Below are 26,954 nucleotides of genomic sequence, written 5' to 3' on the forward strand. Positions count from 1 at the left end.
TGAAAATGCAGCAGAACCAACAAAATCCAATCATCTCATCTGGGGGCTGCCTGTCAGATCACACAGTCTTGCTGCAGACTATTGGGCAACCCATCCTTCTGATCTGATTTATCTTCATAATCTTATTGTTTATTATGTAGATGTACAGCAACCTTTAAAATTAGGGTCCTTCTGTCAAATCACATGCAAAACTTTCCTTCTATGTTAAGATAACTTAAGGCTGAAACCAGTGGGAACTGAAGAGACAGAACACAGAAATGTAGTGACAAAACAGTGTCTGAAAGAAATTCCTCCTTTCTATTTATTGATTTTTTAAAAAACAAGTTTGTGTCATAATGCAAACTTCAACCCTGCTTGTTAACAATTTACGTAATGGATCTCCTGCATGTCCAAAGTTTTTTACAAACACTACAAGATGACTTAAGTTTTCTCTCCACCCCCTCACTGAGATGGATACAAATGCAATCTGTAATCCATCAGCAAATCTGATTTGGTTAATTGACTGCAAGGGTATCTAGAAAATGGTTCTCACATCAGATGCAAGCACACTGATACATGAAACTCTCAGCTTTTTAGCTTGCTTTCATTGACAGTGTGGGAGCATTTGCATTACAGATTTCTATTGTCAGACCACTTAACTGAACAAAAAACCTGTTTCTATTGAAAACTAGGAAAACAAAAGCAGCCAGAGAAGGCATTTTTTTTGTTCTCTCCCAGGCAGATTTTTGAAACACTGCTGTTTTTAAATTGGAAAACCATCAAATAGAGTTTGAGATCCATGTTGTAAATAGAATATTTCAAGATTATTTATTAAATCATATATACTGACATCTGAGTTAGACCACAGGCTTTCAGTAGAGCTGTAGAGCCAAATCTCTCTGTTCCAGCAGATCAGCTTGAGGGCTGAGTAAAGAGAAGTGACACCCGAAGGTACCTGAGGAGTGCCTTCCCCACCTGGGCTGCTGCAGGGAGGAAGGTGAACCCAGTGCTTTTTACACCAACAAATTACTGGACAGCTTTTTAGGTCACAGCACCTTCTGTATCTGGCTTGCTCACCACAGCTCTGCTCAAAATTTTACTCAGCTCAAGAGACTGAACTGGTGATTTGCAAAGGGAGTCCAAGAAAAGCTCTCTCAGCTGACCGTACCTCCCTTCTGACCACCATCAAAGAAACCCACTATAAAGGCATTGGAACAGGTTTAGAAATTCTTTAAAATCTGACTTTATATTAGAAGTTTTCCAAGAGGTACACAATCATTAAAAAAAAAATGTTCAGAGTCTATTTAGTACTTGATATTATAATTTTTGATTCACTGTCAGACAACAATTCTCTCCTAAAACTCAATTTGCACGTACATATAACTTCATTTCATTGAAAAGAAAAAACCAGAAATGACAGTTATCTTTTGAACAGTTTGCTTTCTCTTCCTTTTTAGTCAGTGACTTTTATTTACATTTTAGATGGATCTTTAATATACAATGTACTAGACTGTACCATATTAGCAGAGCTGTTTATATTTTAGTAAGAGAGAACTGAGAGTATCTATAATTTTTCATATCACTCATAGTCTTACTAGGAAGAATTTGACTATCCTTTTGGGAATGTGTGCCTAAATAAAACAAACAAACAAAATTATTCAAAACAGGTAAGACTTGAAGCACAAATCAAAAGATACGATATTTACAGATAAATCATAACATTTCTATGCACAAATGAGCTCTGACACAAAGATGTTCCTGGAGTTTGAACTTCAAAACAAAAGGGAGTCCTTTGATAATATTTGCTTGATTGCTTTTCTGTTTGCTTTTCACGTTGCTTGTGACTATGGGCAATACAGAACTGCAGCAGTAGTTAGAAACAACTTTGCACAACTGTTTGCACAACCATGTATTTGCTGTTTGTAGTATTCTGCAAGGGCTTTCCTGATGGCTGTGACATCCCTAAAAATATTATTTCAGAAAAGAGATTAAAATTACACTTTTCTTCCTTCAAAAGCACAAACAAACAAAGCCAACATTTTTCATTCCTTTAGTTCCAAAAATCAGTATAAGCCTCCTTTTTTCGGGTTAGACTAGATCACTCCTCACACCTCTTTCTTTCTATAGTTGTATCTGAAAAAAAAAGCATGTTTTTTCTTAAAAAGCAAAAGGTTAATACTTATAAACAACATGATGAGCCTCCTAAACAAGTTATTGTATTAATTCTGTGTCCTTTTATGTGATTTTTTTTTTCTCCTGATTTATCTGTCTTTTAGGTTATCTGGTTTGGGGAGGGAGAAATTTTCTTCCTGGATGCATTGTAAATTGATAACACATCAATGAGGTTAATGATCATTTAGCAATAAAAACGTAATAATAGCATTATGGGAAGAAATATTCTTTCATCTACAGGAGCATGAAACTGTAAGAAAAAAATCTAAGCATGCAGCAGTAGAGGAGGTCTTAAAGCTACCTTAAAAGCACCACTGAGAATGGATTTGTCTAGGGTAGGAAAAAAGGATAAGCATTTAACAGAGCTATAGCAGAGGTCAGTCGTCGGCTAGGACAGCAATGAGCAAGTCACCCATTCACAATCTAAGGTTGTATCTAGGTTTGGCCATTCAGTTACTAATGTTTCCAGCTTCTTCTTCCAGTGTTTCCTTAATAGGTTAATGTCTAAGGTTTTTACAGATGGGACTTTGAGAGGGATCCATTAAGCCTCTTGAGTTACAGAGCTGAATTAACAATAGATCAAATATTACATGAGAATGATCAAGTTCCATCAGTCTTCTGGAAAAAAATCCCACCAGAAATAAATATCTGTTTTCTCAAATTCTAAGAATTTCTCTTTAAAAAGCAACACATATTGAAACCTTTTTCTCCTTTATGTAATGAAAACAGTTAGTACTTGAGCAATTCTTACATTCTTCATTCAAATTCATTGTGATATGTGATAGCTGAACTTTTCGCTTTCAGGTCTTTATACATTATTCTGTGGGACTGATGCAGGAAGATAATAGTTTGATAAGTTTTACAATTAAGATTTTCTACAAAAAACCTATGTCACAGAGAAAGGAAAGCATTAAGAAGGGGGAAATGAGAATAACATCAAAGTCTTTATGTGTGTTTCTTATTTATTTATCTAGTAAAAAACAATAACATTCAGAGCAAAATCTGTTAATGTGCACCATGAGGAAAGAAGTGGAAAATATGTATTTGATTAATCAAATTTATTAATGAAATCTGTTTGTAATCAAGTTTGTTAGCTGTGACATAATTCGCCTTTAAGATAACATGAGCAATGATAACTGATTGAGGCTTTGCATTAATCACATAGACAATACATTGCTTATTCCACACTAAAAAATGTAAACTCACCATTCACAACATTTCCCAAATAGAAATCAAATGTCCATGGGAGCCGCTCAGAGCCTATATCAATATTTAACTTATTTAAAAGGCCCTGATACATACATTCTTCCAATATTATTTTAATGCATGCATTTTAATGTGAGTGGTTAGGCTCATATGCTAAATCAACAGTTTGCAGCCTCAAGGGCTTCACTGGAAACTCACCAAGTGCCTGAGGGCTGCATCTAATTTGTATATATATTTACATGAATGTACATCCTGTTGTGTTTAAAATATTACAGATCCAACATTACTTCCTTTGCATGTTCATTTTAGAAGATTTTTCGTATGAAAATTTCTCTTCAGATGCACTGATGGCTGTTAGCTCTCCCTATTAACATCCGTGTTAGGATGATGGGGTATGCTTTCCTCTTGTTTAATAAAATCCTGTACAGTTGTGGAAACAGAATACAAATAAAGTCAGCAACTGTTTTTCTTTCCCTGTGTGGTATCTTTAATGAGCAATATTCTCAGCTTTTCCAACTTGGTGTTGTTCTTACTTCTGTATAGCCATGATAATTTGCAGCTATTGAAGATCTAACCATAGCTGGAGGCCCAACAGAAGGTGAAATGACCTGAGACCTAGCACTATTCAATGACCCTAATCCATATGACAGACCTCTTTCCTTTACTGATTGATGGATGGTGTACACAAGACATGAAGGTCACAACTTACTGTATCATCTACTGTGATTCTGACAATATGTCCTGTCATTGCCCACTGGCAGAATGGTGTTGGTGTAGTAGGCTGAGATCGATCATGCATCCATACTCCTAACAACTAATTAGGAGACTTTTTCAATGGTGGATAAATGTGGAGGGTTGTGCATGGTACATCTAGATCTCATCCTGTTTTCTAAGTCTAATGCAGTATACTCCTGCTCAAGTGACCCTGATTCCTGTTTGCTAGAAGCTGTTATTCCACCACTGCCACTAACGAACTTCACTAAGTCCAAACAATTGTGCAGAACACATAAGAAATACACTGATCACACAATAAATTAGTAAATTAAATATTATTGAATACTCTCACTGCATTCTGCAAAAAGATAAACAGCTATGTTAGGCAAGCATAGCATTGCCGGATAATAAAGTGAGGCTGTTACAGTAGTTGTCTTTTGGAGGATATCTTCTTCCATTCCAGAATACATTTTCTTTCAAGGGAGTTAGGGCAGGTGTAGGTGTTATCTCAGGGTTCAAACACCTGTGGGACAGCCACAGTGCAACAAAAGAACAGGAGGCAACAGAAGAACAGATGCATAAACTGAATTTTCCACCAGCTATTTACTGCCAGATTACAGCCTATTTATTCCATGTGAGTGAGAAAGAATAAACATCCTTGAGAATGTGCCCTCTAATTTCAATTAAATTTTGTTGTGTAATTTGCTTTTTTCTTCCCCCAAAACACTTTTTTTTGCTATGAGAAATTTAAGCACTTCTGTTGTCTCTGAAAACTTTAGATTACAAATAGTTTATAAGAACAGAGCTCTACTGTGATGATAAATATATCTGATTATTTATAATTAACCCAGGAATGACCCATGGTGGGCTGTTAGAGAGGAAACTTAAGTGTAATGACATTAGCTTGTCACTCAAAATTCAGACTGAAATCCAAACAGGTTTTTTTTTGTTTCTTTATTTTGTTTGCAAAAGCTTCCTAGCTTCATTTTTATTCTTTCATACCTCACACTTGAATGTGTTTTTCTCTGGATTCAAGTAATTGCTGTAATCAAAAGTAGAAATGCTGAAATACTATAAAGCCTTGTGCTTTTGTCAGATTTCTGGCTAATTCTAAATGTAGAAGTTTTTCACAGCCAAATATTTTAAGCTTTTGAAATCTAGATCCCAAACCCTTCTTGCCCTCACTTTCCCTATTCAGTTTGTGGACAGGTTTTAAGACTGTATAGCTGAGAAGCCTTGTAAATAACCAAAACTTGGGAAGCTCAAAAAATTGTGCCTAGCAAGAGCTTTAAGTTGCAAAATCACAGTTATAAACATTGGGCCGGAAAGACCCGTAATATCAGGTACTTGTTGACTCAGTTGAAGAAATTAAATAGTAAGTGTAAGTTTAATTAAACAATCCAAAGGAATTTAAAGCCAGAAATTATTGTCCCTTTCAAAATATTTGTGGCTTCTCTATTGTGTAGGTAAGGTGACATTACTTAAGTGTGTCAAGGAAAAAAAAAAACAGCACCAATTTTCAAGAACAAGTATTCTTCAGGTCCATTATGAAATTCCAAGTTCTCCATGACCTTGGCACATCAGACTGCTTTCATACAAGAACAAAGCTTGAATTTTTTCAAAGGCAGAGTTAAAAATTAAGATTTTCAGGAAATATGTAGAAATTGTGGCCCCAAATCTTTGACTTGATGTGGTAAACTCCAATGAAATTTTTGTGTGAATTAAATACTTTTGCAGTTTACTTTGAAAATCTCACTCATTATTAAAAGCTCCACAAAATCAGCTCGTTATTTATATGGCTAAGTATGGATTTTTAAACTTAAATTTGGGTCATTATCTAATCTTATCTGATGAACTGGGACCTGCAGTTAGGCATCTAGCTTCCATTACATTTTGGGTATCACCTAGCTCCTAAGTGTCTTTCAGTAATCTGAATTTAACTGTGGATTTGGATAGGCACATTTAGACAGCTGGAATCAAAATGCTGACATTCTAGTCTTTGAGCCTGGCTCAGCCATGCCACAAAGCACAGCACAGAGGCCATGTGCTAGTACATGGTGCTAACATCAATAAAATGTGAAATGCAGGACATGACCTGCAAGCTGTACCACACAGCCGTGCCCAGAGAAATATACCTCAATATGGTTTATTTGCCCAGGAGCAGCCCTGGACTTCCACAGCTATATCCCATCTTTTTCGGAAGCTAGATGAATCTCAGGTAGCTGCCTCTAAACCATATTCTACTGTGCAGAACAGGATTTGTATTTGTCTCCTAAAATTGAAATACATGAGCTTTTATGCATTTATGTTTGGGACCTGTTGGAGATCTTTGGATCAAATTCACTATAGGTATAACAAAATCTTGTGACTCTTATGTGTGGAGCATTAACTAATTCTAAGAATACAGAAGGTGTAAAAGTTAGAGATTTATTTCTGTATCTTATTCAAGAACTTAAGTTGATAATATTAAAACCAACCTTAATTCATTTGGACAGTCGAGTTTTAATTAAATTGAAACTCCAGGGTTGCTTTCCCTAACAGGTAATGTAGAGGTCAGCTCTTCAACTGATGTAAAGCAGCACAATTCCTTTGAGAAACTGGCCCTCACTATTTCAGTGTGAAAGAAAAGGTGTAAAAAAAAAGGACCAGCAAGTTAATGCAATAACATGTTTTACTAAATGCTGTCAGAATGCATAATCAGCAACATAATTGACACAATACATCACAGCAGCTGCAGCATGACACTCGTAAAAGGATGTGTTTTAGCAGCCTCTAATACAGACTACACTGTCTCATTATATTTTCAGCAATGTGCATAGAGGAGTAATGAGTGCAAGAAGTTATAACATCTCTAGCTAGTTGGTAACAGCATGAAATGCTTTCAAAGCAACAAAATAGCACATAATAGAGATGCTAGGTTATGCATTTTGGAAAGACTTTAGATAGCTATTCTTCACTTAAAAAACAAAACAAAACAAAACAAAAACCACCAAAAAAATCCCCATGAAACAACAATAAAAAAGGATAGACCATACAACATGATAGACCATAACAAATTAAAGAACTCTGTTATGTCAATTATGTAGTTTAGTCAAGAGAGAAGGGTAAAAAAACCTCCAAGAAAACAAAGACTGCCAAACCCAAACAGGTTAAAAATATACATATGTAAACAAGAGACCCTGACAGCACTTACAGAACACTTGCCATCACAGTTGTCAAAAACGTATAAACAATTTATGCTACAGTTCTTAAACGTTTCATATTCTCTTTTTTCTTTTTTTTTTTTTCCTAAAAAGTGAAACTGGAGTAAATAAACCCAGAAAGCAGAGAAGGTTTTTAACATTGGAAGAGCTACAATAAACATATGGAACAATGCTGTTAGAGCGCAGCATTCCAGCTCTGATTTGGAGGCACTTAGGTTTCACAGTTTTTAATTCGGTCTTTATGCTGGCTGTGCAGAGTTTTGTGTATGGGTTAAGAAACTTACTTCAGCACTCTCAATGTCCTCTACTCTAACTGACAGCTATGGCCTGTCTTCAGGTCAGAAAATGTCAAGCAAGGGCTATAAAATTCATAGAACACTTCCCTACCTCTGAACCCCAAGAAATACAAGATAACATGTACCAACAACATGTATGAACACAAAGGTCAGATTAGGAAGCATATCAGGGTAACAGACACTCAGAGTCAGAATAAATAAGATTAGAAAAAAATATTAGGCTGTTAAAAGATTTCAGTGCTCATACTATTTTTCCTGTAGAATTGATACCCATAATATATTCTAACATATTTTGCTGTTATAAATTATGATTCAAACTGAGTCATTGTGTTCAATTTATTAATTTAATGGTACAAAACACCCCTGAAAATATCCTTCATGTGAGAATTAGAGGTAACTGATTCTGAGAGTTACATCATTGCTATCTTCTACAGCTTTCTACCTGTAGGGCTGCACATAGTATGTCAGCAGGATTTACATTTCTGACATCAAAGCTATAATGTAATCTCTAACAAGATAATGCTTGTAATGCCTATATATGCTGTGGCAGAATCTGGGTTTAGGAAAGATTTCATTATTTGTCCAAGAGACTTTCTACAGTATTGAGTGATTACTATAGTGTTTTCAGATCTTTAATGTCTGAAAAGCTCATAGTTTCATCACTGTTCTACAGATTCTATTGCTGAATCAAGTATCCAAAATAAAAAGTGTTTTCTAAATTTGTGTGGTGAGATTCTGGCTTTATACAATGAATAAAGTCCACTGAAGTCAAAGAAGTTTCTTTGCATGCATACTGATATAATTGAGATCAGGGTTTTCTCCATTCAACCTCAACCATCGTCTTCCTATTTATGAAATTATTATTCATTACCTCCCTCTAGATTACGCAAATTAACCTCCTCATTCCCAATGAATAGTCAATAGACTTCGCAGTCTTTGGGATATCTGCAGTATTCTTCCTTTGATTTTTGTAAAAAGTAAGAAAGCTATTAAAAAAAGGGGGGGAAAATTATAAAAGAACTATAGTTTCACAGCTATACTAGTTCATAATATTCCAACAGTTATAATAATTCCACTAAATAGAAGATACCAGTATACAGTCTCCTACCTAGTATGAAGATGTATAAGGAAATATAATTGTATCTTCTCCAGGAGTACCTAGAGCCTTGAAAATGAAAAATTAAAAAAAAAAAAAAAAAGGAAAACCCACATGTTTTTCCTTCAGCTTTTCATTAAATCCTTAATATGTAAAAATAAGTGATGATAAAATGTTGCAGATAATAGAGAAAATGGTTTGAAGAGGAACGTTACAATATTTTTTTCTGTCATATTTTAGTCTATTTAAGTGAACTTTATTCTTACTCCAGTACTCTGTTTGAAATATGGCATTCACAGCAGTACTGAGCCACGCATATCTTTGTAAGAAACAAATAATCTATGTTCCTTTAAGCATAGCAATTTATATACTTGGTTAAAGTATAATGATAAAATGTGTGGGTCTGCTTTTTTTTTTTTTTAAGATATGCAAGAGCACCGAAGCATTATGATTTTAATCTATGCTTGAAATTTTTCATTTGCTCACAAAGAGAAATCTATTAAAAATAATCCTGTAGAAAGGAGTTGGTATATTGCACAAACAGAATGGTAAAGTATCATAGTTTTTTTTTCCTGAGGTAAGAGACAAAGGCATTTCACTTGTTAAACTCCACAGCATCAGGAGGTTACAATGCTAAGAAGTAAGGAAAGTTACTTCAGATAATTGAATCAAGTCTAGCAACAACTTAGGTGTTCATTTACACGGGAAGGATCTGTCCTCTCTTGATGAAAATATAGAAAGCAGGCAAATCTACAGTGTAGGATATAAGGAGTTATATAGTACTATCCCAGTGTAATAGCTTAGAAAGGATTGTGCACTACATGCAAGCTAAACGTTCTAATACGTAAAAAGTATAATAGTGACATATATTCATTTCATGCAAACGTTTACATGTGTAAGACTTGTAACTCAAAAAGCAACTCGTGTCAAAGGTTTTTTCACCTACCATATCATGAAAGGAGCTGGATTCTCAGTTATGTCTATAAATTTTCTAAATTACATGGTAGTCTACATGCAAACAAATCAAACACTGCAGGTAGTAGAGTTCCTTTCATTTATGAGCAGAACAAAGTCTTTCCAATTCTGTGGAACTCCACAGTACTGATAATAAACACCAGTCTCTTTTCATTTGTTTCCTCCTTTTTATTCTGAACTTCTCTCTTTCCCATTTAGGGAAATTTCCTATTTAGGGAATTTCCTATGACCTCATGGTCATAGGAACCCTAGCTCCTTCTTTTTCTATGTTTTGGTTGAAGAAATGCACTTTTCTTTATGATACATCATTCTTTACCCTAGGTGTTTTCTCATCTATGTCAAGTCCAGAAAGAAATTAATAAAACAAACCCTTGGACAAGATTCTATATTCTAAACTTTTTTTTTTTCCAAAAAATTATATCAATTTAAGATAATAGGACACGTTCATGTATGTCCTAATGAGCAGGCCTTGATATTAGATAGGACTTTCTATTCCCATGAATCAGGATAATTTGAATGATTTTCCAGCTAGGCACAGCATTCTGCTGGATAAAATTAACCCTGGAGCCTAATTCTAAGACCAGTCTTCTGTACGTTAGAAATTCTCTTTTTGTCTAGTTCATGAAATAATAATATTGAGAATCACTCAGTAATTAGCCAAAAACTTTCCAAAGAGCAATCAGTTCATGAGTCTTTATATATGGTGAATGAGTTATAGTCTAACAACAGAGTTTGATGAAATATGCTCAATGTCATGTGCCAGAGATATTTTCACCTGCCAAAAACATGGAAACCCTCATGGTGCAAGTCCACAATGTTCCACTAAATTCAGTGTTGATTTATACTAGGAAGGATCTGGTCTTTCTTGATGAAGATATAGGATCTTGCTATGTCTGTAGGAATTTTCCATCCGGCTGTAATTCCTACCTCTCAAGATGGCTTTTTGTTTGAATTCTTTGTATTTCACCATTGTAATGGTCTTTATAACTGTACGTTTACATAAATACGTTAGTAACATCTGATATGTTTGCAGCTGTAAGTATTTTTGTTATTTAATCAAACTCAGCAAACTTATGATACAGCTTTACTTTTGCTCTTATAAATAAAACATTGAACTGTGATTTGAAGTTTCCATCTCCAGATGTGATGCGCAGTTTTGGACAGACAGATACTCTTTCTTTCCTCCTCTATAATTTTTTTTGTGTTCTTTAAACTTTAAGGGATATAATGAAACTATAGTTTCATTCATTCATTCATTCAACCTTCCCAGTTCTTGTTCACTAAAGGTAATCTCTACAATCATCAGACTTCTGAGTGCTTGACATTAGAAGTTTCTATATTTAAGGGTGAATATAACTAAAACCATCTCAGTCCTTATGCTACAGGGTTCTTGACTTGTACATATTTGACAGGACTTAAGTACAAAAGAAACAGTCTTTTTCCCATTTATTTTGACAGACCAAATCTGAAAGATCAGACTATATACAGAACGCAGCTACCAACTCTCATTTCCAATACATTTTGACTAAATGAGAAACCAAATCCAGTCCTCCTTTCTGATATATAGCAGAAAAACAACAGAATTATCTGGAATGAAACTAGTCTCAGATGGGAATAAAAAGGGGTATTTATTCTGTCTTGGTAAAACTGTTAGGATGTTATGGTTTATTTTTCACCAAACATTTTTCTTTCATACGGTTCTTCACTTGCAGATTTGTTTCTTTCCTCTTGCCTTGCCTTTTCCAATCACTTTTTAAATCTAGAATAGTGCTTATCATCACATTGGCAAGTTTTCTGTAAAAATTGCTACCTGAAAAGTAATTTTTAATTATATATATATAATTAATTATTAAAAATTTGGGGGTTTTTTGGTTCATAGTAGACAGTTCTAGGTAGAACTGTGTAAATATTTGTATCTTAATCAGGTTTGGTGTATTTACCCTCACCTCAGGCTTGCACCAATTTGACCTAACATAGAAAGCTAATATTCCTGATAAACTGCCTTCCTTTCCCAGTCCCTCTTCCCTGGTGCTTCCTCAACTAATTCTGTCTGAAACCAGCCTGTAAATGTTGATGGTTCTGCATTCCAGAATACCAGCTGGAATAGAACTAGGAGACTTTGGGAGATATTTTTGTTATGAGGATTTCCATATGTAGATTAATCATGGTGAATGAGGACCACTTTTATTCTTTTATTGCCATTAGGGTTTAAATTGTTGCAGAAAAGCCCTGAAATGTTTCCTTAACATTCAGCACTACAGTGAATTCAGAAGTAGTCTGGATGACGGTGAGCCAAAATGCTACAAAGGTTTCCTATGTCTTGTGAGAACCTCACAAGTCAAGTCCTCAGAAATGCTTGGGTGATATGAAACCCATTCCTCATTTATCAAAGTAAGAACCCAGCACTCTTGAGTCTTGCAATGAGTTCCTGAGTGCTTACATTAGCTTTGATTATGAGCATTGCTCCTTTAACTTACTTAAATGATTTAGAAAACATCAGCAAATGTGTGTGCTTCAGAATAGAGTCAACACTAAGTCCTTTGTAGTTTACTGTTCCTAAGCTAAGTTCGTATTTGTCCTTGATTGGAGTTTCAAGTACAATCACAGATAAATATTAGAAGATGCCTTTTCGTACCACACAGTATTTAACAAACAACATATATATTTAGTTTAAAAGGTAAGTGGCAGAGATTTGATTTTTGAATCCTTAGCCTGTTACAATTTATACAGTGAAGAAGTTTGCCAATCTTATTGCCCTACTTTGAGTAAGAATCAAATAACATCTAGCCATGAACTATATGTGACATACATATTTACTGCAGAAAATTTGGAATTAGATTCTGGTCCCAAATGTTCTTTCTGTGTCTTTTCATAAGTTCATGGGATTTAAAGGCTGAAGATTTTCTTTCACCACAGATGAAACTACATAGTAGTAATGGAACAACATAATCAATCAGAGTTATATAGCAATATACCTAGACTAGTCATCTAACACTGAGGAGGCATCCATGTGAAATGAAGTTTAGAGCTTCAGTATAAAGTTGCTTTTCTTTCCTAAAACAAATTTAACCAAATGCTACCCTTCAGTTTGAACATCTGATAGGGATTTAATGATTAAATTACAGATCAGTTGTAATTGTTAACTCTGTGTGTAGGCCTTCAAATATGCAGGAAAATACATAAAAATCAGTAGCATAAAATCAAGAGTTTTGCAAAACTATAAATCGAGAGTTGGCAGTACCAATGAGACAGAAAAGGCAAATGTGTTACAATCATTTACCAGAGGGAATAAATGGGTGGGAAGTAATGAGGATACAACCCAAAAATAAATCCTTAAAAACATATATGTCACCCAGGCAGATAGCAAGCCAGCAGACATGCACATTATGGACAGTAATGTGATTCCTTTTGAGAGTTTAGAATGACAACCCCCTAAGGGGGAGTTTAACTGGAATATGGCAAAATAAAGTGGGCATGCAAAATGTCCTGCTGCAGATGTCATAGTAAGTGAGGTGAAGAGTGTTAGCAATTGTAGTGCTATGGACAGTTCACATGCATTCCAGGAAGAAAATATAAGGTCTGGGAATACCTTAAATTATTAGATGTTAGAGATATTACTAAAGAGAATATTGCAACTAAGTTTTAGAGTTGTAAAGAAATACATAATCATAACTAGGGTCTCCATGGAAAATCTGTTTCTTAATTAATCTGCCCTTATCACTTTGATTTTTGAGCTTAAAGACTTTAAATCCTTTTTTATATTATTTTTACTTCCTAATGTTAACCTTTAGCACTTATTTTTTCTTTAGAACAAGTTATTCTTATTTTTTATCTTAAAATATAATTTATGTATAATTTCTAAAACTGACCACGTTGTGTTCAGTTTTGGGCTTCTCACCACAAGAAGGACATTGAGGTGCTGGAGCATGTCCAGAGAAGGACAACGAAGTTGGTGAAAGGTCTAGAGAGCAAGTCTTATGAGGAGCAGCTGAGGGAGCTGGGGTTGTTTAGTCTGGAGAAAAGGAGGCTGAGGGGAGACCTTATCACTCTCTGCAACTACATGAAAGGGGACTGTGGCAAGGTGGGGGTCAGTCTTTTCTCTCTAGTAACAAGTGATAGGACGAGAGGAAATGGTTTCAAGCTGCCTTAGGGGAGGTTTAGGTTGGATATTAGGAAAATCATCTTCACTGAAAGGGTTGTCAAACAGTGGAACAGGCTGCCCAGGGAGGTGGTTGAGTCTCCATCCCTAAAGGTATTTAAAATAAGGGTAGACGTAATGCTTGAGGATATGATTTGGTGGTGAACTTGGCAGTGATAGGTTAGCAGTTGGACTTGATGATCTTAAGGGTCTTTTCCAACCTTAATGCTTCTATGATTCTATGAAAGGTCAGTTTATATTTTCAAATTATCCAAAGATAATTTTTATACTGACTTAAACTTTCTTTTTCCTGTTACTTCACAAAGAAAAATAACATTTTAACTTTTTATTCTGTTTCAGGAAGAACTATATATTTTATTCACACTTTCCCAACCTAAGAAAATTATTTTCCATTCAACTGAAGTATTATTAAGACTAATAATATCCGTGACTCCTATAAATAGCCAAATGATGCTGTCTACTTGAAACTAATAGGGACACGGTTAAAAATCCCAGTAGCCTCAGCATTGTATATTGGAACTGAGCCGTGAAGATATAAATCCTATTCCTAATACTCCTGGGAATTCTTTATATGGGATTTTGCAGTTGGGCTAAATGTAGTTAGATGGTCTCCCTTTACACTATGTGCCCCAAGATTTCATTACAGCTTTTTGTCCTTTATATAGTAATGGATTTACATTTGGGAAAGGATGGAGGGTTAGGAATTGGGCTTTACTTCAGTAAGTTTCTTTGCTTTTGCTTTTTATGAACATGAAATATTATTTTAATTTGTATCTTGCTGTCCTCTGTAATTTTATCTTTTAAACAAACTATATAGATTTCATTTATTTTTGTTGCTCATCTGTCTTTAGGCAATAAAATTTGTTAAAAAATAATATTTGTATTAATTCCAGTAAAATGTGGACAAGCAGAAGTATCTAAATGTAAAGTGAAACAAAATACTTCATTTTTATTACGTTTTTGCTAAATCTATTGCTTCTCCATAAAAGAATTTCACTCTCATCTGTTCTTCAAGATTAATTAAAAGATATAACTTGTTCTTTCTGAGAGAATGCCTGTCCTTATTCTCTCTATAAGGCTGATGCAACCTTGTTTTCTGAAAGTGTTGGAAATAAAGGCTCTGGTACAGCTGCCCTGACTGCTTTACCAGCAGCCTCATTTCCTGCAAACTTTCCTGTTGCTTTACATAAGGATGCATAGGGAACATGGTGTCTGACATGCAGTGGACTTAAAATGTCATTGAAAAGGGAAAATTGTGGCTCCCATGGCAGAATTGTCAACACTGCCAGTGATTTCAGCTGGGGTAAATCCTCATTTTCAACTTCCGTTCCCTCAGGAGTGTTGCACAGTCTGCAGAGTCAGCATTACAGAACAGCATAAGGACTAATCATTTCTTCCTCCCTTCCTGACCCCTAACTCAAGTATCTTTAGAAGTTAGTTCAACCTATATATATTTCCTGCTAGCTGAGAGCTGAGACATTCCTGACAGTTTGGTTTCTTGTCTAATTTTCCTGTGGCACAGCATAGATTCAAAAAAATTTTTGATGTTCTTGTGGATTCACCTGGAATTTACAGATAATAAATTTCTCTCTGAGGTAGTGGGGAATAGGCCTGACCAGACAGGTGATTGCTCCCTATCAGATGAACCTAAGCACCCTTAAATCATATTTTTCAAGTATGTAACAACAGAAAAGAATTAAAATAATCTGAGTTCATTTCCGTTTCCTAGAATATTCTGATTTCTGTGGTATTTTGTGCTTTATGTGGGGTAATATATTTCAAGTTCATTATTGTTGTAATGGAGTAATCCAGTTCACAATAAATTCCTGAGAGTGTAGAAACAAAGGAGAGGGAATGGAGGGATCACACTGTTCTCTTGGGAAGTTTTATTGCTGCATTCATTGAAATTGAAAGTCGTGTCCTTGCCCAAAAACTTGAAAGAAGTCCTTATAACACTTCTAATGAAGTTCATGGAAATTTTGCTGTTGTTTTCATTTGCAGAAAGATCAAATTTACTGTTTATGTTCCATCTTATAACAACAGATGATAGAAAAATAAGATGGGAGCAATGCCAGGTCTCCTGAGTTAGTGCGCTCTTCAAATTAAAAGACAGTCCTATGCCATCAATATTGCTGCTAGAAAATGTGCTGAAAATGTTACAAGCCTATGAGGTATTGCTTTAGATTGTTGGCAATTAAAAAAAAAATATTTCAAAATATTAATCCAGCCCTAACATTGTGGGTGCTGTTTCTTTGTCTATACTTCCTTCAGAAATGTTCATCTAGCTGGTAACACGACAAGTGTCAGTGCTTGGAACATTCAGAAGATTTTATTTATTTTAATTCCACACTAATTAGTGGGAGTCTTTTAATATGCTCAATGACACAAGTAGGACAGCAGAGCAGCAACTATTGTGTGGTAAAGGAAAGCGTTGAAAGAAAGGTGCTTTTGTGAAAAACTGTTGAGCCTGGGGGAAAAAAATGAAAGTTGGCAGGAGAACCACTTCTAAATAGAAAGTACATTTAGTTCCTATTCATTTGATCAACTTTTTTTTAGGTGAAATGAGCACTGACTGCAGAATGTGCAGGGATGACAATGTGTGGGAACATGGGCTGGAAGACAAGTCCTGAAGGTGAGGTTGATAGGAGAGTCATACAGGAGAATCCTAAAGACTTCAGGTTTCCCCTCCCTCCATGCTTTTGCCAATTTGTCTGTCTGCACCAATCATTCAGAAGAGTCCTTCTTCCATGAGTAGTCATGCATATATGATGAATTTGCTCTAAATAATTCTTTTAATGTTTAAAATATTGAAGAGGTTTATATAAATATGAATGCAGTTGCCTATTTTGAAGTGACTAACATTGTCTCATTCTCCTTTGTGTTGGCTTAGTTATCTTCCTTAGAAGCCAAATACATTTCTAAAGAGTCTTGCTGAAGAGCATAGTCCTTTATACAAGACAGCACACTACTTCTGCATGGGCATGTAGTTAAGAATATTAGATAAGTGCATTTAAAAGGATGCTCCAGGAAAAATAAAAAAATTCTGCAAAAACAGATGCCTCTTTTGTTAGGAAAGCCTTATACAGGCTTAATTATCATGGAAAAAAAAGCACAGTTCCCAGGGAAATACTACCCACTGATATCACAAGAATTCAGCCCTGCTTAAGTGCTAGGAGGTATGTTCTCAGTGCACTTATAATCAGGTCGTTATCACCATGGTTATGAGGCTTAACTGACTGAAAACTGTAGGCATTTGTCTCATTAATGCCAAATGTTATAGTTTATTTCTGGGAACTGAGAACCCTGCTGCCCAGGGAAACCTTTCTGTGATAATCTTTGAAAACAAGGCACTTGAGAATAGCCTGCCTGGTTCATGTCAGATGATTTCACACATATTTTGTTACTGGTTCTTAAGGGGTTTTGGTTATTAAATAACTTTGCTCTGTGGTATTTTGCTTTGTGAGTTAACATCCTTTATGGACTGCAGGCCTAGCTCTTGCAAAACAAGCAGGTGGTTATGATGCTCTTTGCTCATATACAATCACTTCTGGACTATGCTAGCATCTTAGCATACTCTTTGCATTTATATTTTACCTTTCCCTCTCCTGTTTCTGGTTTATCTTTTACTGTACACTTTTAGACAAAACACTTCAGCTGTGATTTTGGGACTGAATGTAGTCACACTTCTCTGCTTGGAAGATAATTAAAGAAGTGTCATTGCCTTTCCAGTTTTGTTTCTATTGTTCCTGAAACAGAAAATGTAAAATCATCACTAGTTTCAGTAACACTTGTATCAAATCAGAATTAATACATTTGTAACATTTTGGTTTTCCCTCTCTAGTATGCTTTGTAACTAAATGAGTTACCCAAAATCCTTTCATTTGATCAGAAAATTTGACAGAATTTTGAGGATTTCATTTATCGAATACTCATTTTTTTCTTCTGATTTACAATTTTTGTTGAGTAGTATTTGTACAGAGTATTAAAAACATATTTGTATTTGTACAGAGTATTAAAAAGCATATTTGACCTCTGACTAGAAGCGTCATCCATGGAAAGCTGGAGTTTGGATTACTTTTACCTGCATTAGTCTTACTTCATTGTATATTGGGACTATATATTATGATTTTCTTCTTGCAATGGATTTTATATGCAGAAGCTAAGAATATCAGGGCAAAGGAATTGACAAAGTAAGGCTAGGGTCCTTGGAAAAGTAAAAGACTGAATAATACAAATATATAGATGTGACAGAAAACATACTGGTTGGAAAAGGTCCTTATTTTTTGCTCTACCTATAAAATCTTATTTATTAATACTATTATTAGAACAATACTTTATTGCTTTCTTATAACAAACATAAGCATCTATAAATCATCTCAAAATCTGTGTTGGTTTTTTCATATATATAGTTTTCTTTTGAATCAGTGGATTTATATAACCAGTCTCTAAAAAAGAAGTCAAAAAAGCCATTTAATGATGATTTTTCTCCATTCTGCCTCTCAACACACGTTACGCCACGTGCTATCACTACCATAATCAAAACAGTGGTATTCTCTACCTATATCTTGTGTAATCCAAACGAAGAATGGAGATGCATGAACAAAAAGGGGCAAAATAATTATAAAGCTACTTACTAACCTTCCTTATTTTGTGGTTTCAGGAGGCATACAAATTATATGAATGGATAGGAATTGTAAAATTGACTTTATAGTTTCCACATTTCATATAACTCTTTGAAGCTGCATTGCCTTATACACAAATGGTTGAAAAGAATAATAATAATAATATAAAAACAAAACAACACTAAAATAAAGGTCTGGGTTTGTTCAGCATTGAGAAGACTGAGGGGGTATCTCATCAGTACTTATAAATATCTGAAGGGCAGTTGTCAAGAGGATGGCACTGGACAGTTGTGCCCAATGACAGGACAAGGGGCAATGGACACAAATTAGAACACAGGAAGTTTCATCTAAATATGAGATAAAACTTCTTTACTGTGAGTGTGACAGAGCAGCGGAACAGGCTGCCCAGGGAGGTTGTGGAGTCGCCTTCCCTGGAGACATTCAAAACCTGCCTGGACATGGTCCTGTGCCCCCTGCTCTAGGTGTACCTGCTCAAGCAGGGGGGTTGGACAAGATGATCTTGAGAGGTCCCTTCCAACCCCTACCATTCTGTGATTCTGTGATTCTGTGAATAAAATGATCTTCAAATAAAGAATTGCATAGACAAATGCTGTGAATAATCTTTCAGAACTAGGATAAAATTCATAACAACATCCACCCCTCTTTTATTGCCTTCTGGCTATTCATCTTATTTGACGTAGCTGACTGTTATTGTAAAAACAATAGGATTCTGTATATGGGCTGCGGGTACTACACACAAATGAAATTTTAGAATGGAATTTTACATCACATGTTTGGAGAGTAGAGGACTGAAAGATCCCAGGTAAATCAAAATTGTCATTCCAGCCATGTCCAAGCCAAATCTGATGCCCATGCAAGCGTCTTTGTGCTGAGTCAGGATGATTAAGAAAAAACACAGTAAATCTGGCGCTGGCATAGATATTAAAGACTGCCAAATGTGTGCAGGAAAGACATCCTGACTGTCTCATTTCCTTGTGCAGCTGGCACTCTGCTAACAGATGTGGCTGAAGCTACTTCTGTGTGTCCTGTCCTCAGGCTGCTGGCATTGCGAAGGGTCTCCTCCACTCTCAGGAACACTAGTGTGAAGTGACAGAAAGGTGTCAAGAGCTTGGAAGAACCTAAGATTTTGTATTTACTTTTTGCAAAAGTGCAAGAGATCTTGGAAAATGTGAAATCTTGGTGGTTTCAAGAATAGCATGATCCAGCTGCAGCCACCCACACATGCTGGCAGTAGCACAGGCTGTAAGAGAGCCAGGCAATACATGAACATTCATGCATTCTTTCAGCAGACCTTCATATTCCTTTCAAAACAGATTGTTAAAATAGCAAGCTTCCTTCTGTTCATAAGAGTTAAAGTTAGTTATCTGTGTGCATGTCTGTTGGCAGCTCAATGGAGGTGTGCTTTTTGGAAATGAGCTCCTTGACCCCATATTTTAGGCTTATTCTCCAGGAGATCCAGAGCAGAATGCAATACCTAAAGGAAAAGAAGATAGAAGTGGTTGTATTCAAAACTGAGGCAGATCATGAAATAAGGGTAACTATGGACACAACTTCTTAGATGGTAAAAGGAAGTTTAGGAGGGGGTATGATAGAAGAATTGGTTATACTTTGTCAATTGACTGGGACAATATTCTATGGCCAGCATTTCCTCCTATGGCTCTGTTTGTATTGGTTTTATTCCACTTCTGCTTTCTTCTTTCTGCCTAGTCTTGGTATAGAAGAGAAGGAACTACAAAACAATGAATTTTCTACAGCACCCAATCCAGTTTAAAAAAATGAGTATTTTATACCTGTCTAACCTAGGCATTAGGGTTTTTTCCCTGACTCCCTATACAGACAAAAAAACAGACCAAACCAACCCAATCCAACAAAAAACAAACAAACAAACAAACAAACAAAGACACCACAAAAACAAACTGAGGTGCTGCCTAGTCTGCTGTGGAGCTGCCTACTTGTCCTCTGGGCATCACAGCAGTGCTTCAAAAGCTGGAGTGCTTCATTGGCGACAAACTACATTAGACACTTTTTTTTTGCTTAGAATAACATTTAAAAAAGAAATTAACTTTTATAATTTTTTTTTGACACTTAAGAATTATCTATAATATTCCATTGTTGACTTTTTTTTAATTATTCATTCATTTAACTAACTTCCTGTTGTCAAGCACAATCCTCAACTGTTAAGCCTGAGCTCTGCTTGTGGTGATTCTGTTTTTATTAATTTAGCTGTATTTTCATTCTGTGGTCATGGATTCAGAGATTACGATAGGCAGAATGTCTAGAGTTTTATGTCTAATCTTATCTTAGGCCCTTTTCTGAGGAAAAATATCCCACTGCTAATACCATTATATATACAGCTCATAAAAGGTTTTTACTTCTGGATCCTGCTGTGCTACACAGAAAAAGTCAAAATTTTTCCATAGTTTCCACAAGGATTTTTCAGGTACACAAGCTTCATCAGTGAAAATCACAGACCTCATTTTTATTAACCACTGTTATTAAACTCATTCTAATTCCCATAGCTATGAAGAAATAAACTGTTTTTAGACTGTTGGTCAACTAAAGTATTCTCTGCAAAGATTCTCTGCAATAGAAATAACAGTCTCTGAAGTTTGTAGTAGTGGTAAAACATTTGCAGTCATCCTTTTCATAATTAAGTTGAGCTATTTCACCTTAATTAAGTCTGAAATGTACCACCAGCTGAATTAAAGGGAAACTTTATGAAGCAAGCTTCTGGACTCCTCAGTCTGTTTTGAATAATAGAGCAAATGCTTTTCCATTCCCGTACCATCAGGTAACAGAAACACGGACCGGTCCTCTTGGCTGCAGTAACTATGACAACCTAGATTCTGTCAGCTCTGTTCTGGTTCAGAGTCCTGAAAATAAGATTCAGTTGCAAGGTATGTAGGTGCAATTTCATTAATTTGTTTTGGAACAGGATGACATTTATGACACTATTTGTTTTTCTTTCTTCCAACTCATACAAGGTCATTTTCCTAATTATTTTTCTGTGTGCAATAAGTAGCTTCTAGACAAAGTGAAAGAAATGTCAGTAACTCATGTTGCCTTCGAAATAGAAACAATTTCTGTACACATCAGAAAATAATTTGAATAATGCTGTTAACATTTTACAGCCCTATTTAGCAACCACTTGCACACTTTTTAAACAGCCTGCGTTCACATATATTCCACCAAGCAGGGAATGCCGTTTACTGTGCTCAGCCTGCTTTGCACATAATGAGGAGTAGCTTATACTTCATGCAGTCATCCCACTGAAATGGAGTCACTGTAGGGTCAGGTTATAGTTTTTCAAAGACTCTAAATAATGAAGAATCCAAAGGCTCCTCTTGGGAATTTTAAGAAAACGTGGAAGGTTAGGCATCTCACTCATTAGAAAAATAATAGTAATTATATATTAAAGAAAAAAAAAGAAAGAAAAGGAAAAAAGAGAGAAAGGAAGAGGAAGAGAGGAAGAGAGGAAGAGAGGAAGAGAGGAAGAGAGGAAGAGAGGAAGAGAGGAAGGAAGGAAGGAAGAGAGGAAGGAAGGAAGGAAGAGAGGAAGGAAGAGAGGAAGGAAGGAAGGAAGGAAGGAAGGAAGGAAGGAAGGAAGGAAGGAAGGAAGGAAGGAAGGAAGGAAGGAAGGAAGGAAGGAAGGAAGGAAGGAAGGAAGGAAGGAAGGAAGGAAGGAAGGAAGGAAGGAAGGAAGGAAGGAAGGAAGGAAGGAAGGAAGGAAGGATCATTTCAATTAATTTTTTGTTAATTCCAGTAGATGCATTTCTCAACCTGCATATTAGGTACATAAGCATTTTTTAAGTAATTGCCCAGGGCATTACGCCCTTAATAATTGCTTTTCTTTGGTTACACAAATGTACCATGAACAACTTATTATTACTACTATGAAAACAGACTAAATTATCTTTAATTTATGTACTTGTGTATATGTCTGTGTATATTCAATGAGAGAAGAGTAAAATTCCTAATTTACAATTACAGGTAGCTATACAATTATTTCCAGTTTTAAAAAATTTCCATATTGGTTCATAAATCAGTTGGACATATATTGTGACATCGTTGCTGATTATTTAGAATGGCTGTCAGGGAAAGATTATCTTCCTGTTTAAAACATTTGTGTGTTTTGAGCTTTTTTCCTTTCCTTTCTCTCTCCCCAGAATACATTAAAAGCCATAAAATCATACAATTATTTCAGAGATGGTATATATATTTTTAAAAAAAGAACTTGTAATTTCCACTGGGATGCAATGAAATGTTTCCAGAAATAATTTGTCATTTTTAACGGCCTCCAGCATATGCACTATGTTTGTCAGTTAAAATTCAGAAAATAATCCTTGCATCCCTCAGACAGTGGTTTGATGCATGCCATTGGATTATCATTGTGAGAAATGTATTATCAGAACTGCATAAATTACTCCATACTTAATATGGAGGATTTGAACAAGACTCAAGTTTGCTTAGCTGGACTTTCTTTTCTTTTCACAAGTACAAGGCTTTTCACAAGTATACAAGTACATTGAAAAAGTTCATTCAGGTAACAACAGAGTTTTACAATTTTTGACGTAAGGTAGAAAAAAGAACAGACAGACCTGATTTTAGCAATTGTGCTATGAATTTTGATTGAGAAGGGTTATGACATTACTGTTACAGCTATCATTTTTATGTACCTAAAAATAAGGGATAAAGCTCTATGAAATTTTCCAAGTGCCTATGCAGAAAAAACCTTCATCACATATAACCAGTTCATATGCTAAGAAATTACTTGGTTGACAAATAAGCTCCACTGGTTCCAGAGAGATTATTTTTGTCACAGAAAATAACAACAAAAAATAAACAAAAACTTATAAAGTACCTTGCGGTGGTTTTTGATTGGTTGATTACTAATGTAGCTGAGTGACTAATAGCTAGCTAGTTAAAATGCTTCTATATAAAAAACTCATTCCCATTACTACAATCATGTAAACAAGGGTCAAAATTTTCAGATGAGTAAGTCTAAATTTCTGGTCACAGATATTCTGAATTTTTGATTCACCTGCTCAATGGTTCTGATACAGCAATGTGAAATACTTATTCAAGGCCTCTGCATGCCATGGCAGGGTAAAGCGAGAAAGCATTTTGCAATGGGATCTGCAACATAACAGGAGTTTTTTGAAACACCATGGGAGCTAGACTTTGCACATTTTCCCCATGCTAAACCTTCAGTAGATTTATGAATTAATGTTCTTTCTCAAGGTTTTATAGCCCTACCCATCACATCCAATTGACTGTCCCTTAGCAAGTAAATACCAATGTTATAAGAAATGGAATATCAGCCGAATTTTATAAGATTATAGTTCAGCTGCATGCTTTCTTACTGCAAAACTCTTACCACTGATCCTGTTCATTCAGCAATTCTTTACAAGAAGTTGATTTAATCTTTTCTTTCTGTTTTTGACAATCCCCTTAGAAAGAAATGACACCAGTAAATGCTCTGAGGAACACAGGCTGCTAGTTAGTGGAATGGATGTTCCATACTAAGAGGGATGTGTGAGGAATATGTCTGAAATTAGATATTAAGAAAGGAAATATATGACATAGTGCAAAACCTAGACAGTTGTCTAAATTGTCCTAAACCCCCCCATATAGTTTACTTTTTCATTTTTTCTTTTGTTTGTTTGTTTGCTACATATGTTGTGGAACCTGCTGGGCTCAATCATTCCGTTGTATTTAATAACATATTTACTCTATTTCCTTCAGGTCTTCAGGTCATCCTGCCTGAGTATCTGCAAGAACATTTTGTCCAGGCAGCTCTGAGCTATATTGCCTGCAATTCAGAAGGGGAGTTCATCTGCAAGGACAATGACTGCTGGTGTCAGTGTGGTCCCAAATTCCCAGAGTGCAACTGTCCCTACATGGACATTCAAGCCATGGAAGAAAATTTGCTCCGCATAAGTGAGACTTGGAATGCATACAACACTGAATTTGAAGAATCTGGTGAGATGTTTTATAAAATTTTTTCTGTTTGGCTGTATCTCACAAAAAGTATTTATACACCAGAATCCATCTGAAATCTCCAGAATTGTTTATACATCTGAAGCTAAACACTCTTAAATGCATCCTGGATCTGAGTCTTAATCATAATAACATTCTGATAGGAAGTGTTGTCCTCACCTTGTGATGATCACCAGTCTGTGTAATTACATTAGGATTTAGGCAGTTGTGTTTGGAATTAGAGGTTGGTCTCCATTTTGTGGAGTCCAGGACCATGAGGGCATGGTCTCTGTTGGAGCAAGAAGTGTGCTGGAGGCAACAGAAAGCAGAACAAATGAGGAACAAAGTCAGGTTATACACTTTATATGGGTATTCTGCATTTCTGTTCAGTAATGCAGATGAAACAGCTGCTTTATTTCACATCCAAATTTCAGTGTTGGGTCAAAGTTTCTCCTGTACCTCCTCTTTATCCTGTGATACCATGAAGCTGACATGGAGAGCATAACCAGCCCTTGATTTACCAAGTAGTTAATATTTCATCCCATCATAGTTGGCAACTTGCTTCATCATACGATTTCTCTTTAAACTGGACCTATCCATGTTGTCTCTACAAACATGTTTGTGCCACATTGGCCTTCTTTAAAGCACTGAGGTTTGTTTCATACATCATTTCACCTGTCCTGATCATCAGAACTTCCAGTCCCATAGAGAATGGGAACTGCAGGTAAAATCGGATTCCAAACAACTGTTTTCACAACTCAGTCACTCAGTGATATCAGTAACAGCTGTCTAGCCAGATGGTGGGAAAAGTAAGGACAGCTCAGCAGACCTGGGAAAAATCACTGGGGGGTGGAGGGGAGAGTGAGATAAGGAAGAAGAAAAGAAAACACAAACCAAAAAAATCACAGTTTTTAATTAGTTGTGTTGGAGAAAAAGGGTAAGTCAGAAGAAAAGAGGGGGAAGAAGACTATTCAGTGGTCAAGGGAAAAGTGTGGGAGAGATGAAGAAATATCAGTACAACACCTAACTGTGAACATTACATTGTATACATTCATTTTTTTTATATTTGTTGTTTTATTGTTAAAGACTGATTTCTCAATTCAAGGTTGAGAATTTCAAAAGACCTTATATCAATTAAAATTTTGGTTGTTACGTTTAGTGAGACCTGACATCTAAATCTGAGTCTGTTTGGAAGATCTGGATATAAGATATAGGTTAGAATTAGATATATTAGATATATTAGGTATTAGTTATATTAGAATTAGATATATATCAGAAGATAAAGATATAGACTCGATATAAGGAAAAAGTTTTTACTATGAAGGTGGTAAAACACTGGCCCAGGTTTCCCAGAGAGGTGGTAGATGCCCCATCCCTAGAAACATTCAAGGTCAGGTTGGATGGGGTTCAGAGCAACCTGAACTAGTTGATGATGTCCCTGCTCACTGCAGAAGGGTTGGACTAGATGAACTCTGAAGGTCCCTTCCTACCCAAACCATTTTGTGTTTCTATGGTTCTGTGATCTCAGACCCTTTCCCCAGCCCCAGTCTCACTATTAGTATGAGGACACCAGAATTTACAGTATTTCATCTTGGAGGATCACAGACTTCTCTGATTATACAAGCATGAATTTATGTTTTGTTTTTGAGTATGTAAAAATGCCCTTCCCAATTACTATTTTGACACCTTTAAGCATTTATGGAGTCATGCTATCATTTACTACTGTGCAAAATAGGACAAGTATGTTGACTGTACAGAGGGTCACAGTTTTGTTCAACATATTCTGTCGTATTTGAATAGGATGTGATACTGTTCAGTGCCTGAAGAATGTCATTTGATGGCACCTACTTAACATCAATTTTACTTAAGCCTGAAGAACACACATATCTGAATCTGTGGAGGATTCTTAGAGCAAGCTGTATAGGGGCATCAAATTACTTATGAGTTTGAAGAGTTGTCAACTACATGTATAGTCACATGTTTAGGATTGAGACATGAATGTCAGGGGAAAAATGGGTAAGAGATGAATGTTGTGCTTCTAAAAAAGGATCTTTATCTATGCTGCAATGGATCACTAAAATGGCAACTTCACATACATCTGTCAATTAAGTAATTGCTAGTAGGTGTGGTTACCAAAAAGTGTGAAATACAAATTATTAACATCTTTAAGACATATGCCACACCCTCTCTTTACCCCTTGCAATATTGAAATAATTTTAAACTAACAAATATACAAAGCATGACTTCCACATCTCATAAGTATCTTAGAAAATCTCTGCTTTTAACTTATAAACTGTTTTGCATAAAGATGTTCATGGAAAGATGAGATAGGTAACCTTATATGTGTATAGGTCTATATTTTGTTGAAAAAATCTTGGCATGTGAAATTTTGACAGATAGCTTATTCATTGCCCGTTCAACCTCCCTATATAAATCATATCTTACCATCTGAACAGCTCTTCCATAGTCTGTAAATATTTCTAGCCACTGATTGCTGAGACATATTCTGAAAAATTTAGATCTTGTGCAACA

General features: G+C 35.6%; 1 protein-coding gene across 1 annotated transcript in view; it reads left to right on the forward strand.

Moving 5' to 3' along the window:
* The window catches only part of BRINP3 (BMP/retinoic acid inducible neural specific 3), a 226,205-nt gene that overhangs the window by 135,434 nt on the left and 63,817 nt on the right, over positions 1–26,954 (forward strand). Inside the window, exons 5-6 of the mRNA XM_064454356.1 lie at positions 21,235–21,340; positions 24,189–24,425. Coding sequence (XP_064310426.1) covers positions 21,235–21,340; positions 24,189–24,425 — 343 coding nt within the window. The remainder of the gene's footprint in view (positions 1–21,234; positions 21,341–24,188; positions 24,426–26,954) is intronic.

Source organism: Phalacrocorax carbo, chromosome 6 (assembly GCF_963921805.1).
Source record: "Phalacrocorax carbo chromosome 6, bPhaCar2.1, whole genome shotgun sequence".
Classification (NCBI taxonomy): Eukaryota; Metazoa; Chordata; class Aves; order Suliformes; family Phalacrocoracidae; genus Phalacrocorax; species Phalacrocorax carbo.